Source organism: Puma concolor, chromosome E1 (genome assembly GCF_028749965.1).
Source record: "Puma concolor isolate L17-30 chromosome E1, mPumCon1.1.hap2, whole genome shotgun sequence".
Taxonomy (NCBI): Eukaryota; Metazoa; Chordata; class Mammalia; order Carnivora; family Felidae; genus Puma; species Puma concolor.
In genome coordinates this window covers 51,366,465-51,386,312 of record NC_141680.1, presented here as the reverse complement: position 1 = coordinate 51,386,312, position 19,848 = coordinate 51,366,465, and the positions used below count along the sequence as shown (strand labels likewise).

The 19,848-nt window shown below is 42.7% G+C and overlaps 1 protein-coding gene across 19 annotated transcripts in view; it reads right to left on the bottom strand.

The window, feature by feature from the left end:
- The window catches only part of CEP112 (centrosomal protein 112), a 481,908-nt gene that overhangs the window by 193,797 nt on the left and 268,263 nt on the right, over nt 1-19,848 (bottom strand). The window contains exon 22 of one of the 19 annotated variants that reach the window (XM_086687823.1): nt 17,491-18,320. The exons of the other annotated variants lie outside the window; for them this stretch is intronic. Within the exon in view, the coding sequence (XP_086543949.1) occupies nt 18,309-18,320 (12 nt within the window). The 3' untranslated portion in view covers nt 17,491-18,308. Of the gene's footprint in view, nt 1-17,490; nt 18,321-19,848 lie in introns of those variants that run through there. 19 annotated transcript variants of the gene reach the window in all.

The following is a 19,848-nucleotide window of genomic DNA, read 5'->3' as shown; positions in this document are numbered from 1 at the left end:
GAACAAAGTTGGACAACTTACAGCACCTGTCTCCTAGACCAATTCTAGAACTACATTAATCGACACCCTGTCGTATTGGAAAAGAACAGTCATGTATATCAATTGTACAAAATTAGAGTGTAGCAGCACACTACATATTTATGGTCAATTGATTTTCAACAGGCTGCAAAGGCAATTTAACAGAGAAAAGATAGTCTTTTCAACAAATAGTGCTGAAACAATTGAATCGTTTTTTTACATTTATTATTTTTTCTTTTATCTTGAGGGAGAGAGAGAGAACGCCAAGCAGGCTCTGCACTGACAGCACAGGGCTCCAACAGGGCTTGAACCCATGAACCATGAGATCATGACCTGAGCCGAAATCAAGAGTCGGACGCTTAACCAACTGAGCTACCCAGGCGCCCCCAAAACAATTGAATCTTAATCTGTGCCTTGCACCATTCCCCAAAACTGACTCAAAATGGAGCACAGATCTAAATATAAAACTTAAAACATAAAACTTCCGCAAGGAAACAGGAGAAACTCTACATGACTTTATGTCGGGCACAGATTTCTTAGATATGACACCAGAAATGTGATCTGCAAAAGAACAAAGTGATAAATTAAACCTCATAAAAATTAAGAAACCCTGCTCTCTGAAAGGCACTATTTAAGGATGAGAAGTTAAGCCACTGACTGTGAAAAGTGTGTGCAAGTCATACATCTTACAAAGGCCTGGTATCCAGATAAAGAACTATCAAAATTCAATAAAAAGAAAACAAACACATATAAAATCAGAAAAACATTTACGCTTTACCAAGAGAGACAGTCAAATGACACATACCTGAAGATGTTCAACATTATTAGTTATTAGGGAAACACATAAGCCATGTGACACAGCCGTTAGGATAGCTAAAATGACATTACAAATTCAACAATATCAAATGCTGGTGAGGATACAGAGCACCTAGAACTCATAAATGCTGTCCGACTGCAAAATGATACAGCCAATTTGGAAAACAGTTTGGCAGCTTCTAAGAAAGTTTAAAAATACAGTTATGGGCGCCTGGGTGGCTCAGTCAGTTGAGTGTCCTAGTTGAGCTCAGGTCACAAATCTTGCGGTTCCTGAGTTCAAGCTCTGCATTGGGCTCACTGCTGTCAGCACAGGGTCTACTCCAGATCTTCCGTCCCCCTCTTTCTCCGCCTCTCCCCCGCTCACGCTCTCACTCTCACTCTCAAAAATAAATGAACATTTAGAAAACATACATATAAACAGCATGCAACTCAGCGATCCCACTCCTTGTTATTGACCCAAGTGGAATGAAAAATTTATGTTCCTACAAAACCCTTACATGAATGTTTAACCACCCAAATATTTCTCAACTAGCGAAGGGACAAAGTTGGTACATATGTGCAGTGGAATATTATTAGCAATAAATAAGAATAGACTGCTGCTACACACAAGAACATAAATGAATCTCAAATGCATGATGCTAAAGGGAAAGAAACCAGACACAAAGGGCTATAAACAGAATGATTCATTTATATAACATTCCAGAAGAGGCGAATCTAATAGTCACAGAAAGTAGATGAGTGGTTACCGGGAACTGGGGCTAAAGGAAGTGGGATTGACAACAAAGGGTCTGGAGAATATTCGAGGTGGTGGAATAGTTGTTCATCTTGATTGTGGTGACGGCTTGTCAAAAGTTGCATAATGAGGGGCGCCTGGGTGGCGCAGTCGGTTAAGCGTCCGACTTCAGCCAGGTCACGATCTCGCGGTCCGTGAGTTCGAGCCCCGCGTCAGGCTCTGGGCTGACAGCTCGGAGCCTGGAGCCTGTTTCCGATTCTGTGTCTCCCTCTCTCTCTGCCCCTCCCCCGTTCATGCTCTGTCTCTCTCTGCCCCAAAAATAAATAAACGTTGAAAAAAAAAAATTAAAAAAAAAAAAAGTTGCATAATGAAACATCATCAGTAGGTGAATTACATCTTGATAAAAAAAAATGTTTTTAAGAGAAGACACCTGATATGGGAAAAAGCCTGATGTCTTCTGGAGCTGGTATAAGAAGGAGTAAGACAAGGACAGGTCACATCTCTGAATGAGGACAATGGGTTCACCAGGTCTTCCTGGCAGAGAGAAAAAAACACACGTAAAGCTGTGAAGGCAGAATGCTTCTGGCCTCTTTGTGGAAAAGGGAACCTGGTGGGGCGCGCAGCACAGGCTGTGTCTGTGGTGGGGAGACAGCTGAGAAAGGTAGACGATGATCCCAACTCACACTCGTTTTGATGGCAATTAGAGGGACAAAACAAACCCAAACCAAGCGTTGGTTGGGGCATCTGAGTGGTTCCGTGGCTTAAGTGTCTGACTCCGGCTCAGGTCATGATCTCACGCTCTGTGAGTTCGAGCCCCGCGTCGGGCTCTGCGCTGACAGCCCAGAGCCTGAAGCTTGCTTCACATTCTGTGTCTCCCTCTCTCTCTGCCCCTGCCCCACTCACTCTGTCTCTCAAAAATGAATAAATGTTAAAAAAAAATTTTTTTTTTTTATATCAAGTGTCGGCAACGATGTGGAGAAACTGGAACCCTCATGCACCTGCCAGTGGGAATGGAAATAAGGCTCCAGCTACGGAAAAGAGTATGGAGGGTTCCTCCAAAAAGTTAAAACAGAATTACCACCTGGCCCAGCAATTCCACACTGAGTATTATACCCAAAATAATTGAAAGCAGAAACTCAGACAGATATTTGCACACCCAGATTCATAGTAGAATGAGTCACAACAGACAAAAAATGGAAGCAACTGAAATGTCTACTGATGGGCCAAATGGGTAAACAAAGTGTGGTGTATCATACAGTGGAGTATTATTCAGCCTTTTTTAAGAAAAGGAAACTCTGGGGTGCCTTGGTGCCTCAGTCAGTTAAGCGTCCAACTCTTGATTTCGGCTCAAGTCATGATTTCATGGTTCCTGAGATTGAGCCTGGCATTGGGCTCTGGGCTGACAGTGCAGATCCTGCTTAGGTCTCTCTCTCTCTCTCTCTCTCTCTCCCCCAAAATAAATAAACTTTAAAAAAAGAAGCATTAAAAAAGGACACTCTACGCATGCTACAACGTGGATAAACCTTGAAGACCTTGTGCTAAGTGAAACACACCAGTTACAAAAAGATAAATACTGTTTGATTCCACTCTCAAGAGGTACCGAGGGTCACCAAGTCCATAGAGAGAGAAGGTAGAATGCTGGGTGCCAAGGGCTAGGGGAGGGAGAAATAGAGAGTTAGTGTTTAATGGGGACAGGTCAGGTTTTGCAAGGTGAACAATCTACCTTGTCCAGAAGGTCCTGCTGGATTCTACTCCTCCCCCACAGACTTCCTGGGAGTTCCTCAAGTCATGCTGGCCAACAGACCTAGACAATGGCTCCGATTTCAGTTAAATGTAACCACAATTTCGTTTGTTCCCATTATCTCTGCCCCATTAAAGGAAATCTCTTTGAGGGGCGAGGCTGTTTTCATATTGCCAGTGCCTAATCCGGCCCAGCAATGAGATTTGTGTGTGTGTTTTCTTTTTGTAAAGTAAGCCGTGATTCCCACCATGGGGCTGGAACTCACGACCTCAGGATCAAGAGTTGCATGCTCTACCGGCTGAGCCAGCTAGGCGCCCCCGAGATTTGTTTTTTTTAATTTTTTTTTTCCAACGTTTTTTATTTATTTTTGGGACAGAGAGAGAGCATGAACGGGGGAGGGGCAGAGAGAGAGGGAGACACAGAATCGGAAACAGGCTCCAGGCTCTGAGCCATCAGCCCAGAGCCCGACGCGGGGCTCGAACTCACGGACCGCGAGATCGTGACCTGGCTGAAGTCGGACGCTTAACCGACTGCGCCACCCAGGCGCCCCGAGATTTGTTTTTTAAAAAGATCCCTGTCTCAGGAGCAGAGAGTGTGTCTCTGTCTTACCTTCTTCTCTCTGAGGTCAGATGGTCATGTGTCCCTCAGACTACCCGCCTGCTCAGTCTCAGAACCAAAACCATCTTCTCCTTTCTTCCCTAGCGGACCTGGGGTCTGGCTTTCCTTGGGGGAGGGGTAGTCTAAAGTCAGAGAAGCCCACATTTCCTTTGGCACTCATCAGGGTTGCAGGAGCAAAAGTGAGAGCCCTTCGAGCAGGCTGCAGCTAGGCAATCAAGCTTTGCTTCTGCTTTTCTTTGAAGCCCCCCTGCCCTGACGGAAAGATGACCTGGACCAGGGGAAGGGTCTTCGAGAAGCCCCCAACCTCGCAGGCAAGGCTGAGGAGGGACTGGTGGCATCACAATCATGCCACTCAGTTTCTGACGTCAGCTAATGTGACACCAGGACTGAAGGGCCGGCCGGCACATCCTGTTTTGTGTGCAACTCTGGTCTCTCAGGGCGGAAAAGGGGAAGCAGGCGGAAGACGTCCCAGGGCTCGGGGCAGGACAACTCTAGAAGTAGCTGGTGACTTAGTACATCGCTGTCGGACTATGATGTGGTTAAAACATAGAACGTTCTGAAAAACCACATAATCCCATCCCACAGAGATGAACCAGCATATTTGCATTTTTCCCATCGTAAACGTAATCTATGACCTCTTTTCTCTGGATGGGTCTCACATCCCCGATCAAATCCATCAAGAAGCCGTGCTGGCACTAGCTTCAAATACACCCAGAACCTGACCACCTCCACTGACGCCACTCCGGCCCAAGCCCCCATAATCTCTCCCTTGGGGTACAGCAGTACCCCTCTAATGGGTTTCCCACTTTCATCCTCACACTGCCAGAATGATCTTTGCAAGTCTAAGTTGGATCACATCACTCCTTGGCCCGATGCCCTAATGTGCTTCCATTACTCAGAGTGAAAGTCAAAAGTCCTGACGGCCTCGCAGGCCCTATGTGATCAGGACCCCTGGGATCCCTCAAACCTCATCTCCTGCTCTCTCGCCCTGTCTGCTCTACTCTCCCCACACTGGTTCCCAGCTGGTCCTTCACCAAGCCAGTCTTGCTTGGCCTTTGCACAGGCTGTTCGCTCCATCAGAAATTGCTTCCTCCAGGCATCCATATCGTTCATTCAACTCCTTCCTTGACTTTCTCAATGAGGCCAACCCGATCGCATTACTTAAATGTCCCCAATTCTGGCACTCCAGAGTCTCCCTTCATGTTGTCTATCATTTCTTATTCAGCAGCACTTAGACACTTTTTTGTTTGTTGGTTTAACAATTCAGTGTAAGTTCATTAGGTGGCATGCTCACTATTTACGGTCTGTCTCTCCTGCTAGAATGTGAGCTCTGAGGACACAGGAATATCTGCCTGTTTTGTTCATTACTATATCCAGCATCTAGGATGGCTCTACACAAAACAGGCACCAAATGCTGAAAGCATTAAGAGAGTGCCATGGCCTGCTAACCGTCCCTCAGCTAGCTAGCTTTCTTTCCCTCCCTCCCTTCCTTCCTTTCTAAATATTTTAATTCCAGTAGAGTTAACATACAGTGTGCTATTAGTTTCAGGTGTACAATGGGGTGATACACTCCCACACATCGCCCAGTACCCGTCACGACAAGTGCACTCCTTAATCCCTATCGTATGTTTCACCCATCCCCTCTGGTAATCACCATTTTGTTCTCTATAGTTAAGAGTCTGTCTGCCTCTCCCTCTCTGTTTTTAATTTGCTCGTTTGTTTTGTTTCTTAAGTTCCACACGAGTAAAATCCTATGGCATTTGTTCTCTCACTGACATATTTCACTTAGCATTCTACTCCCTAGCGCCATTCATGTCATTGCAAATGGCAAGATTTCATTCTTTTTTATGGCTGAATAATATTCCATTGTGTGTATCTCTATCTATATACATATACATGTGTATGTGTATATATATATGTGTGTGTGTGTGTGTGTATCTATATCTATATCTATATATCACACCTTCTTTATCCATTCATCTATTAATGAACACTTGGACTGCTTCCATATCTTGGCTATTGTAAATAAAGCTGTTTTAAACGTAGGGGTGCATGTATTCCTCCGAATTCGTGTTTTTTGTATTTTAGGGGGAAATAGTAGTGCAATTACTGGATTGTAAAGTAGTTCTATTTTTAACTTTAGGAGGAACCTCCATACTGTTTTCCACAGTGGCTGCACCAGTTTGCATTCCCACCACCAGTGCATGAGGGTCCCCTTTCTACATAGCCTTGCCAACACCTGTTGTTTCGTGTGACTTTTATTTTAGGCATTCTGACAGGTGTGAGGTGGTATCTCATTGCAGTTTTCATTTTCCTAATGATGAGTGATGTTGAGCACCTTTTCATGTGTCTGTTGGACATCTGGATGTCTTTGGAGAAATGCGTTTATGTCCTCTGTCCATTATTAAATTGGATTATTTGTTCTTGGGTCTTGACTTGTATAAGTTCTTTATATATTTTGCATACTAACCCTTTTTTGGATATATCATTTGCAAATATGTTCTCCAATTCAGTAGACTGCCTATTAGTTTTGTTGATTGCTTCCTTTTCTGTGCAGAAGATTTTTTTTTTTCTTATGTAGTCTCAATAGTTTGTTTTTGCTTTTATTTCCCTTGCCTCAGGAGATATATCTAGAAAAATGTTGCTATGGCTAATGTCAGAGACATTAACTGCTTGTGCTCTCTTCTAGGATTTTTATGGTTCAGGTCAAACCATTTTGAGTTTATTTTTGTGTATGGTGTAGCAAAGTGGTCCAGGGTCATGCTTTTACACATAACTGACCAGTTTTCCCAACACCATTTGTTGAACAGACTGTCTTTTTCCCACTGGATATTCTTTCCTGCTTTGTCAAAGATTAATTGACAATATAATTGTGAATTTATATCTGGGTTTTCTATTCTGTTTTACTGACCTATGTATCCATTATTGTGCTGGTATGGTACTGTTTTGATCACTGAAGCTCTGCAATATAACTTGAAGTCTGGAATTGGAACACCTCCAGCTTTGCCTCTCTTTTTCGAGATTGCTTTGGCTTTTTGAGTCTTCTGAGGCTCCATATAAATTTTAGGGATTTGTTGTTGCTGTTGTTGTTGTTCTAGTTCTGTGAAAAATGCTGTTGTTATTTGCATAAGGAATGCACTGAATCTGTAGAGTGCTTTGGGTAGTGTAGACCATTTTAACAACATTTGTTCTTCCAACCCATGAGCATGGAACATCTTTCCATTTCTTTGTGTTGTCTCCAATTCCTTTCATCAGTGTTTTATAGTTTTCAGAGCACAGGTCTTTCACCACTTCAGGCAGGTAAATTCCTAGGTATCTTATATTTGGTACAATTTTAAATGTGATTATTTTCTTTTTCTTTTTAAAAATTTTTAATGTTTATTTATTTTTGAGAGAGAGAGAGAGATGGAGTGCAAGCAGGGGAGGGGCAGAGAGAAAGGGGGACACAGAATCCGAAGCAGGCTCCAGGCTCTGAGGTGTCAGCTCAGAGCCCGAGGTGGAGCTCGAACCCAGGAACCGTGAGAGCATGACCTGAGCTGAAGTTGGGTGCTTAACTGACCGAGCCACCCAGGCTCCCCCAAATGCAATTGTTTTCTTAATTTCCTTCCTTCTGCTTCATTTTTGGTGTGTAGAAATGCAACAGACTTCTGAGATTAATCTGTTGTTAGAGGGCTACCTGTTTTGGGTTTTGGTATTGATGCTATGCTAACCAAGAAACAGACTACTAAATCAAAAGAGATGAATATTTTAGAAGTCCACAGTATAGATAATTAAAGGCTTTCAGGAAAGTTGTACCAATTTCCATTCCCACTAATAGAATTTAGAATTTTGGAGTATTTATCTATTGCACCCTTGGTATTTCATATCATTAATTAAAAGTGATACTCGGTATCATTTAAAATAATTTGCTTAGGGGCGCCTGGGTGGCGCAGTCGGTTAAGCGTCCGACTTCAGCCAGGTCACGATCTCGCGGTCTGTGAGTTCGAGCCCCACGTCAGGCTCTGGGCTGACGGCTCAGAGCCTGGAGCCTGTTTCCGATTCTGTGTCTTCCTCTCTCTCTGCCCCTCCCCCGTTCATGCTCTGTCTCTCTCTGTCCCAAAAATAAATAAACGTTGAAAAAATAAAAATAAAATAAAATAAAATAATTTGTTTACTCAATACATGAAAAATAGTATCTTGTCTACATTAGTACTTCCTTCATTACTCATGAGGGTAAAGAGCTATATTTAAACCAAATGCACTTTTTCTGGTCATATACTGTATTTATTTTTACTGTGTCCCATAATGTATCCAACTTAGTTATATTCATTGGCCATTTTTGATTATTAACTTAATCCTCACGACATTGAATTAGAAAACCCCCTTCCACAGGAATGACTGCCGCCCTCCCATTATAAACAATGATTAGGACAAGACTTGACTCCCATCCCAGAGCTCTACCCATGTGCTATGCCCTCTGACACCTCTGAGAGTCAGATACTCTGCCTACCCCTACCACCTGATGCCCATCAGCTCGTCCTCTGTCCTCACCTCCCAGAAAGTCTCCAAACAAAGAAGGCAGGAGTATGGATAGGGAGGCTCTGTCCCTTCATTCCAACTTCCTTGAGCCTCCTAACAACTGGAAAATGCTTTTGTCCTAAGTGTATAAAACGTTACTGAAATGTTGGCCTGGGATAGAAAAAAACATCAGGAAAGGCTAGTTAGAATGTTAACATAATTAGAGTCTAGTTGCCTATAGTTTAAGTTTAGTATTATTTTCAAAAAGGCACTCATTTAAAATCTATGTAGTCAGCATTATAATGTTCAACAACTAAATCATAGGATATATAAAGAGAAGAGATGCCTCCTTCACATAAAAAGCACCCTCATAGTTAGGGTAATCACAGAGCTTAACATGCAGGCTGGGACATGTTTAAAAGTGAGAGGAGGAGGGGGGTGTTAAATCATTCAGGATCCTGGGGCAACAGGTGCAAACTGGGACCTTCCCAGGTAGGTTGGGAGGCATAAGCCCCCTATTTATGGTAAACCATCAAGACGGTGCCCTAAATTACAATTTCTGTTCTTATTTGTAATCATTTCATCATTGCTAAAGATATTAATGAAATGCACATTTTTTCATTTTTTTTTCTTCAGTGTTATGAAAAAAGATACACTGCTAGTAAGACTCCTACAGGTTCGACCACGAAGCTGAAAGGATCAAAGAGGATTGTACAGTTATCAGTACTCATCTCAAACACACACACACACGCACACACGCACGCACAGACTCAAAAAAACCTCACAGGAACCAAAACGAACACACATACAAATGCTTTTGGGCACAAATACCTATTTATTTTACTCTCAGTTCTCTCAGTTGGGATATCACTCTCTGAAGATGCCAAATAAATTGCTCTGTTTCCAGTAACTTCTAAAGTCAAAATACCATCTTTTTACCCTGGCCTAACAGAGATTGTCCCTTTATTCTAGGTAGAGATTTTCTCCCTTCAGAAAACCCCAAAGGATAAAACCAACAACTTCCCATGAACGGCGGGCTTCCATTGCCAACGGTGCAATTAGAATATTAGAAAGTTAGGCTGGAGAACAAGGGAGGGTTAATCTTGTAAACCGTAAATATTTACTTTAAAAATAAACAAAGATTCACTTATAATTCTAGATTTTATTTTGAAATAGCCTAAACGTAGAATATACTGCCTTTTAATTTTCTCCAAGTAAAACACAGCTCTCTGGCCTAGGAAAACTAGACTTTGAAGTTAAGCTATTGATTTGCTCTCCCAGATTGCCAGGAAACGGAAGTGCTCTTTAACATGCAGCACAGAGGCGGAGGGAGCATCGGCGGAAGATTCTGTGGGAAACAGCAAGAGCCATTCAGCAGGGAGCAGCCCCACTGCCACGTGCATCTGTGACTCCACCCTGGCATTGAGTTTGGCAGCCCCACTCGGGTTGGGACGGCAAAACCTTGACAGCGTAAATATCCAATATCTGCTCTTCTTGTTCAGTAGGCAAACACCTCAGACCTCATTCCAGGACTTATCTAGTGGAATCGCTGTGAAACAGGTGACCCGCATGAGAACAAAAGAAAGTAGGAGAGAGCTGGGGATCGGTGCAAAACTGTGTCTCTAGGGAACACACAATTCCTCTTGTGACGCAGAAGATACATAAACCGAAATTTAACGAAAATACTTGGTTTGGGCTGATGTGCAGATATTGTCAAAATGACCAAAAAGTCTTAGCTCTGGTATAAAACAAGACTTAGGCCCTTTCAGCACTTCAACGAGGTTCCCAATGGAGGTACTCTGAAGATGCTTCGAAATTCTAAACTTTGATATAAATGAACACCAACTCATCACATTCAAAGTATGTGCACAAAGTTTTCCAAGTTGTCATTTGTGCATGTTTTTCTTTTGTAAATTAATCTACTGTTAGGTTGAGAATTATCATTATGGTCCATTCTATCAAACTGTGACTTTTACACCCGGAAGAAAATGCCAACTTGGAAGTTCCTCAACATTTGTGGAATATTGTAAAAGTTAGGCAGGATGCTATTTGTCAATCAATTTTTATAAATCTCAACTGTTTAGGGATAATATTTAATTTAAAAATTTAAGGGTATAAAACTTCACATTTTTAGCAAAGGAAAAAGTCAGGGAAAAGATCAAAGTAAAGGGAACAGAATTGAGATTAGAAATCCATTTTAAGCCAAAATGACAATGTCTTCATAAGTTAATATTAATCCTTTAATTATAAATTTCAAAGGTTTAAGTAGTTTCTATGACCTTAGCTTTGAATAATTATGCCATATGGAGCTTTTCTTAAATTTGAAAAAGATGCTGAATTGTTGCTCAAAGCCTTTTAATGACTTCAGGCTGGCAGAATTCCAGTATAATCCTTCAGATACTATTAAAATTACAGACCAGCAGCCCAAGCTGGTAAATGCTATGTCAATTTCATAAGCGCTTTTTACTTAGTAGAGTATGGTGTGGAAAATGTTTGATGTGTTCATATGTTTTTAAATATCATATTGTGAAGCTTAAAACAACTATTCATGGAGAATTCACAGAGGAAATGATGGATGGATTACACTAAACACAAATAGGATCTTTCGTGTATCATAAAGTTAAATGATAAAGTTAAAAGGCAAACACCAAAAACAGTTGCCACAAAGATAAGAATTTTTTCGTCCTAAATGCAAATGAGTTTATGTAAGGTGAGGAGAAAAACATCAGGTCACTAACAGAAGAGAAATTGTCAGAGGCAATTCTCAGAAAATGAAATATGGACAACCAATTTATTTTAAATGTTCAATCTCAGTCTTAAAATACAAATTAAAACAATAAATTATTGACCAAAAACTACCAAAAATTAAAGAAAAGTACTAATAATGAGGACTGGTTAGATAAAACAGATATTCTGTTGTGGAAAATATAAATTAGTACAACCTTTTGGAAAAAGTAACCTGACCCCATAATTCTACTGGGATCTTAACCTAAGGAAAAAAAAAAATGGAGATGTTGAAAAAAATTTACATAAGAAGATGTTAATCTCTATATCAATGTAGGCAATTTTTTAAGAAGCTAAATGTTCAAAAATAAGAGAATACTGGGGCGCCTGGGTGGCGCAGTCGGTTAAGCGTCCGACTTCAGCCAGGTCACGATCTCGCGGTCTGTGAGTTCGAGCTCCGCGTCAGGCTCTGGGCTGATGGCTCAGAGCCTGGAGCCTGTTTCCGATTCTGTGTCTCCCTCTCTCTCTGTCCCTCCCCCGTTCATGCTCTGTCTCTCTCTGTCCCAAAAATAAATAAACGTTGAAAAAAAAAAATAAGAGAATACTACAATAAATTATGCTACATTCATAATATGGAATATCATGAAAACTATATTTTCAAAGAATCTCAAATGCCATTGGAATATTCTTAGCGTAATTTTTTAAAAAAGCAAAAGACTGCACTATGTGATCTCATTTGGTGTGATCTCAGTCTGCTAAGTTCATATAGCTATTGTACATGCACATCAAATCACTGCTCTCGGTTTCCTCTGGCTGGTGGTAGTAACAGGAAATTTTACATTTCTATATTTTCCAAATTTTCTAACATAGCACCTTATTTCAAGAAACTTATTTTAATTTTCTTTCTTTCTTTTTTTTTTTTGAATGTTTATTTATTTTTGGGACAGAGAGAGACAGAGCATGAACGGGGGAGGGGCAGAGAGAGAGGGAGACACGGAATCGGAAACAGGCTCCAGGCTCTGAGCCATCAGCCCAGAGCCCGACGCGGGGCTCGAACTCACGGACCGCGAGATCGTGACCTGGCTGAAGTCGGACGCTTAACCCACTGCGCCACCCAGGCGCCCCTCAAGAAACTTATTTTAAAAGCAACTGAATAGATTTCTGAAACAATGGTAAATTTTCAATTCCAAAGGTTTTGTTTCTTCTTCCAAGATTTTATTTAAATTCAAGTTAGTGAACATATAATATAGTATTGGTTTCAGGAGTAGAATTTAGTGACTTATCACTTAACATACAACACCCTCCCGCTGTCCTGGCAACAAGCACCCTCCTTAATGCCCAGAACCCATCTAGCCCAACCCTCTCCCTCCTCCCGCCATCAACTCTCAGTTTGTCCTCTATAGTTAAGAGTCTCTTATGGTTTGCCTCCCTCTCTGTTAAATACCAAAGTTTTAATCAAACTTCGGCAAATGACCCACCACCATCACTTAGTAATATTCTGTAATTTTCAAAGGTTCACGTTTTCTGTGGACTTTGTCTCAGATTGGTTTCAAAAGATTTTAAAAGGTGTGGGGCTCCTGGTGGCTCGGTAGGTTAAACGTCCGACTTGGGCTCAGGTCATGGTCTTACGGTTCATGGGTTCGAGCCCCGCGTCGGGCTCTGTGGGAACAGCTCAGAGCCTACAGCCTGCTTTTTAGATTCTGTGTCTCCCTCTCTCTCTGCCCCTCCCCGATTCATGCTCGCTCTCCCTCTCTCAAAAATAAATAAACTTAAAAAAGAGATTTTAAAAGGTGAGTAAAGCAGCTTTCGCTTTTCAGATGTCAATCATTGCCTCTCTTGGATTCTCTGTTGCAAATCTTTCGACCTTGTAGAGGCATTACAGGTTTCTCTTCAAGCTGCTGAAGATGTCAGCAAGGCCTGAATTGCTGCGGACAGAGGCTCAGGTAGGGGCTGGACTCAGGAATTCTCTCATGACCTCAATGTTGTAAGTGCCACCAACAACCCAACCACAGGGAGTGTCACGTTCAGAGTATTTATTATTCTGGTGTTATTCTCATCTCCTCTTTGAACCTCACTTTTATACTTAATGAGAGAAAAATTAATTTCTAAACCCCCCAATTCTGATAGGATTCCAAGCTGCTGGCGAATATTTCAACTTTCAGATTTAAAACGGGACAAAACATTAAATCTTTTATAAAAATACAGTAGAAGAATTCAACTGTCCCACACAATGACACAACAGGCGGCAATAGGATTGTCTACCAGTTTACTGGTGTTAATTCAGATTTTTATATTAAGAATTCTACTGGGGAGCCTGGGTGGGTCAGACAGTTGAGCGTCTGACTTCGGCTCAGGTCATGATCTCGCAGTTTGTGGGTTCGAGCCCCACATCGGGCTCTGTGCTGACGGCTCGGAGCCTGGAGCCTGCTTCAGATTCTGTGTCTCCTTCTCTCTCTGCCCCTCCCCCGCTCACGCTTTATCTCACTCTGTTTCTCAAAAATAAATAAATGTTAAAAAAAAAATTTTAAGAACTCTAATTTGTGTAAAAAAAACTCTCTGAAAAAAGCTTTATGCTAGACATTTAATGTACTAAGAAACATGAATATTTGAATATAAAAATGTATCTTGTCCCATCGGAAGTATTTACAATGGGTCAAAATCAAATATGGATGAATCAAAACCAAGGTTTTATTTATTCACACTGCCTTTCACAGTGGCTAGACTGAATTTCTCAGTTCATCAGCATTCTTTCATTTCCTCGACATTTATGTATGGTGCTTTGTCTCAGGTGCCACGTGTGGTCCTGGGGCTTTAGAAATGAGTGTTTTACAAAGACGGTTTTCAGGGAACTCAGTCCAGGTCTTCCTGCACTTAGAAATACTGCACTCCTTTCACTAGTTAAGTTAGAACATTTATCAATCAGAAACACCAACGACTCTTCCCATCAAGAGCCCAGCATTTGTTTTCTATCACATGGACTTTGGGATTGGCTAATTCCACCAACTCAACAAAAACCAAACTCATGGCACTAAACACCGGTCCACTTTAGCGCTCTTGTCCCTTTCCCCAGACTCTCCTTCTGCCAACAAGTCGCTACATTCTGATGAACCCCTCCAGCACCTTTAACCATGGTGGCTAATGTTACCACGCTCAAACCCCATTTCTGTCTTCTTGTGTTACTTGTGTTCTCAGTTCAATTCAGGACCATTCCATTCTTCCAGACTCACGCTGCCATCGCCCCTCCTCTACCTGCACGACTCCAAATCCACCCGGTCAAATTCCCTTACACCTGCTTCCTGCCACGTTCCAGCCATCTGCCCAGGCTGAAGCCTGGCCATTTCCATCGTCCTGACACTCCTCACTCAGAAGACTACTGCTATTCTTTACAGAGAATAGAGACGGTATCAGATAGAAGCCCTTCGCAAGTCTCGTCGTGGAACCCCCTTGTATCTTTACCAACCCTCTCCCTTCTTCCGTCCTTGAAAGTCGTGGCTTCTATCATTCCCTCACTCATGTATGTGCCAAGTTTTCTAAACACGAGCAGTACAGACATGAACAAGACAGACCCAGATCCTGCTCATGGAGCTCACATTCCAATGGGGGGTGGGGAGGGGAAGAATAGAAAATAAACGATCAGAAAAATGAAAAGATGATTCCAGATGGTGACCTGAGGTATGAAGACAGGGAAAAACTGAGAGCTTTTTCCCTGAGATCAGGAACACAACAGGGATGTCCACTCTCACTGCTGTTGTTTAACATAGTGTTGGAAGTTCTAGCATCAGCAATCAGACAACAAAAGGAAATCAAAGGCATCAAAATTGGCAAAGATGAAGTTAAGCTTTCACTTTTTGCAGATGACATGATATTATACATGGAAAATCCAAAAGACTCCACCAAAAGTCTGCTAGAACTGATACATGAATTTAGCAGGATACAAAATCAATGTACAGAAATCAGGTGCATTCTTATACACTAATAATGAAGCAACAGAAAGACAAATAAAGAAACTGATCCCGGGGCGCCTGGGTGGCGCAGTCGGTTAAGCGTCCGACTTCAGCCAGGTCACGATCTCGCGGTCCGTGGGTTCGAGCCCCGCGTCGGGCTCTGGGCTGATGGCTCAGAGCCTGGAGCCTGCTTCCGATTCTGTGTCTCCCTCTCTCTCTGCCCCTCCCCCGTTCATGCTCTGTCTCTCTCTGTCCCAAAAATAAATAAAAGTTGAAAAAAAAATTAAAAAAAAAAAAAAAAGAAACTGATCCCATTCACAATTGCACCAAGAAGCATAAAATACCTAGGGATAAATCTAACCAAAGATATAAAAGATCTGTATGCTGAAAACTATAGAATGCTTATGAAGGAAATGGAAGAAGATATAAAGAAATGGAAAAACATTCCATGCTCATGGACTGGAAGAATAAATATTGTCAAAATGTCAATACTACCCAAAGCTATCTACACATTCAATGCAATCCCAGCCAAAATTGCACATCATTCTTCTCGAAACTAGAACAAGCAATCCTAAAATTCATACGGAACCACAAAAGGCCCTGAATAGCCAAAGTAATTTTGAAGAAGAAGACCAAAGCAGGAGGCATCACAATCCCAGACTTTAGCCTCTACTAGTAGTAGTAGAGGCTATCAAGAGGCCATCAAGACGGCATGGTATTGGCACAAAAACAGACACACAGACCAATGGAATAGAATAGAAACCCCAGAACTAGACCCACAAACATATGGCCAACTAATCTTTGACAAAGCAGGAAAGAACATCCAATGGAAAAAAGACAGTCTCTTTAACAAATGGTGCTGGGAGAACTGGACAGCAACATGCAGAAGATTGAAACTAGACCACTTTCTCACACCATTCACAAAAATAAACTCAAAATGGATAAAGGACCTGAATGGGAGACAGGAAACCATCAAAATCCTAGAGGAGAAAGCAAGAAAAGACCTCTCTGACCTCAGCCGTAGCGATTTCTTACTTGACACATCCCCAAAGGCAAGGGAATTAAAAGCAAAAATGAACTACTGGGACCTTATGAAGAGAAAAAGCTTCTGCACAGCAAAGGAAACAACCAACAAAACTAAAAGGCAACCAATGGAATGGGAAAAGACATTTGCAAATGACATACCGGACAAAGGGCTAGTATCCAAAATCTATAAAGAGCTCACCAAACTCCACACCCGAAAAACAAATAACCCAGTGAAGAAATGGGCAGGAAACATGAATAGACACTTCTCTAAAGAAGATATCCGGATGGCCAACAGGCACATGAAAAGATGCTCAACGTCGCTCCTCATCAGGGAAATACAAATCAAAACCACACTCAGATATCACCTCATGCCAGAGTGGCCAAAATGAACAAATCAGGAGACTATGGATGCTGGCGAGGATGTGGAGAAACGGGAACCCTCTTGCACTGTTGGTGGGAATGCAAATTGGTGCACCCGCTCTGGAAAGCAGTGTGGAGGTTCCTCAGAAAATTAAAAATAGAACTACCCTATGACCCAGCAATAGCACTGCTAGGAATTTACCCAAGGGATACAGGAGTACTGATGCATAAGGGCTCTTGTACCCCAATGTTTATAGCAGCACTCTCAACAATAGCCAAATTATGGAAAGAGCCTAAATGTCCATCAACTGATGAATGGATAAAGAAATTGTGGTTTATATACACAATGGAGTACTACGTGGCAATGAGAAAGAATGAACTATGGCCCTTTGTTTTCTTTAAAAAAATTTTTTTTCAACGTTTTTATTTATTTATGGGACAGACAGAGACAGAGCATGAACGGGGGAGGGGCAGAGAGAGAGGGAGACACAGAATCGGAAACAGGCTCCAGGCTCCGAGCCATCAGCCCAGAGCCTGACGCGGGGCTTGAACTCACGGACCGTGAGATCGTGACCTGGCTGAAGTCGGACGCTTAACCGACTGCGCCACCCAGGCGCCCCGAAATATGGCCCTTTGTAGCAACGTGGATGGAACTGGAGAGTGTTATGCTAAATGAAATAAGCCATACAGAGAAAGCCAGATACCATATGTTTTCACTCTTATGTGGATCCTGAGAAACTTAACAGAAACCCACGGGGGAGGGGAAGGAAAAAGAAAAAAAAAAGAGGTTAGAGTGGGAGAGAGCCAAAGCAGAAGAGACTCTTAAAAACTGAGAACAAACTGAGGGTTGATGGGGGGTGGGAGGGAGGGGAGGGTGGGTGATGGGTATTGAGGAGGGCACCTTTTGGGATGAGCACTGGGTGTTGTATGGAAACCAATTTGACAATAAATTTCATATATTGAAAAAAAAAAACAGCTTAAAAAACAGTAAGTATGAAGACAATGGGACCAGCAGCGCCGGTAGAGCTGGGCAAGACTTTGGAGAGCAAGGTCAGAGAAGGACACTGAGCAGTACAGAGTGAGGAGGAGAAGAGCCACAGAGACTCCAGGGGAGGGGAAGAACGTCCCAGGCCGAGGGGCGGCAGGTATAAAGGCCTGGAGGAAGGCGAGCGCGAGGCAGGCTCCAGGAACAGGCCAAGGTCTCACACGGCCGGATCCTCGCGGCCAAGGGCCCAGGGTGGGCCTGTGCCACTCTTTCAACCACACCCTTATGTCTCAGATGGCAAACCCTCAAGTGTCTGTGGTTCTCTGCCTCACTAAGCTCTTCCTGTGCACTAGTTCCCTTCTCCTGTATTTCAAGACATTTGCAGCCTAAAAATATACTCCTTTGGAACTACACCTTCCTTTTAATATCCGGTTTTCTGAAACAACAGAGTATTCATGAACCTTCCCTTCCTCACTCCCGTCTCAAATTCTGCAACAGTGTTCCTGTCCACACTACCCCTTGAGGGTTCTGCCCAAGATCATCAATGAATTCTCAGTTTCAAATCCCGTGACCTCTCCTCTGCCCTCGTCCTTCCTGATTTTGTGTCACATTCTTGAAAATCCTCCTTTCCAAATATTCTCTGCCTTTGTGTCCATGAAAATACAGTCTTCTCAGATTCCTCTTACCTCAGTGACCCTTCTTTGGCTGCTTCCCCCCCAACATCTTCAATGAAGTTCTTCCTTCACGGCTGACTGTTTTCTTTCTATATTCCTCTCATGAACAGGCCCTCCCTGTGGATGACACCCCACAGCTGTTTCTTCGAGTCCCGCCCTCTCTTCTGGCTCTCTACAGACGTTCCTTCAACAGCAAGTGAATGACGTCACAGCTGGGTGGAGTGGAGGCACGTCCAACTCAGCGAATGGTACATGCCTTCTTTCTCCCCAACCGGACTTCTCCCTTCCCCGTGTATTCAGGGCTGGATGTAACCTTGACAAGTGTAATCAATGCCACCTCTGAGATGATGCTCAGCCATGTTGCCTCCAGCCCATTGTCACCACTAGGCTCTCACAGCCTTCCCGCATTTCTAACGTGCTCACAGAGACCTCCTGCCCGTGTTATTAATCCGGTCCCCACCAATTGGCATTCCCACTGCAACAACACCGAAAGAAAGATTTTCCCAAGAATCACTTGAATGCTGACTTTCAGGGCTTAAAAACTTTCAGCAGCTCCTCACCGTTTACGCCATGAAGCTAAAATACTATCACGGCTTTGGAGAGTCTCAGGGATCCTAGACTGTCTTTTAGCCTGATCACTAACCACTCCCCTTGATTAACCTCAATGCCATATAAACAGTTCTGTTTGTCTTCTGTTGTTAAGTCCTCTGACTTTGAATGCCCCTTGCATATCTACTAGTCAAAATCCTACATATTCCTTATATCTGGTAAAAGTGACACCTCTTCCAGGGAATCTTCCCTGATTTCCTTAACAGGAATGCTCTCCCCCAATTCACACTCCACCTTGCATTATAGTCACTTTTCTACGTGTGAATATCTTACTGCCACTGTTACTTTCAGATCTCCTTAAGGACAGTACCTTTTTTGTCTCTTTTTTCTACGTGTCCGCACAGTGCCTGGGATGTGCCTTTCTAGGTTACAGAAGATCTTCCAGAAATGTTTGTCAACTGAATCACTAATGGTTCTATTACTATTTTTCTTAATTATCTGCAAACTGCTAATTAGTTACAACACGTATAGACCTATACTTGAAAAGGCTCATCTTCTAGTAAAAAGAAACATCTGAAATATGAATATATAATGCAAGAAAATTAAGGCCCAGCTTGTATGTTTTTAAGTCTGGTTTTGGTACGTCCAATTTTCTGAAATCAGTGTGCAGGGATTCCTGTGCCATTTAAGAACATCTCCTTAGAAGCACTTTGAGCTGTTGGCTAGAGCTGATTGGCACCAAGGCGAGGGGAGGGGCATGTAAGAGTCACCGGAGAGGATGGGCCGACATCCCTTTTGCTCTCCATCAGTCTCGCTGATCTGCTATTTTCAGAGGGCTAAAACAGTCTCAATAAGGATGCTTTCTAATTCCTGAAACTCTGTATATTTTAGCATCAAAACATTCTTATTTTGTACTGCCTTGATGGAATTACCACAAATTCCTCACTTAGGTGTATAAAAGGCATCGCAACCCGGACCCGCCCCCAGTGGCCCCACCACCTGCTCTGTTACTCTTCCTTCAACAACAAATAACTCCACTGGTCCGCGGGCTCCCGCAAGTCACTGTGAAACCGCCCTTGACTGCGCCATAGCATACGCCCCTCTCTTTCTCTCTTGACTCCACGTCTGAACCAACAGCAGACACTGTCTGTTCCCTTTTCAGA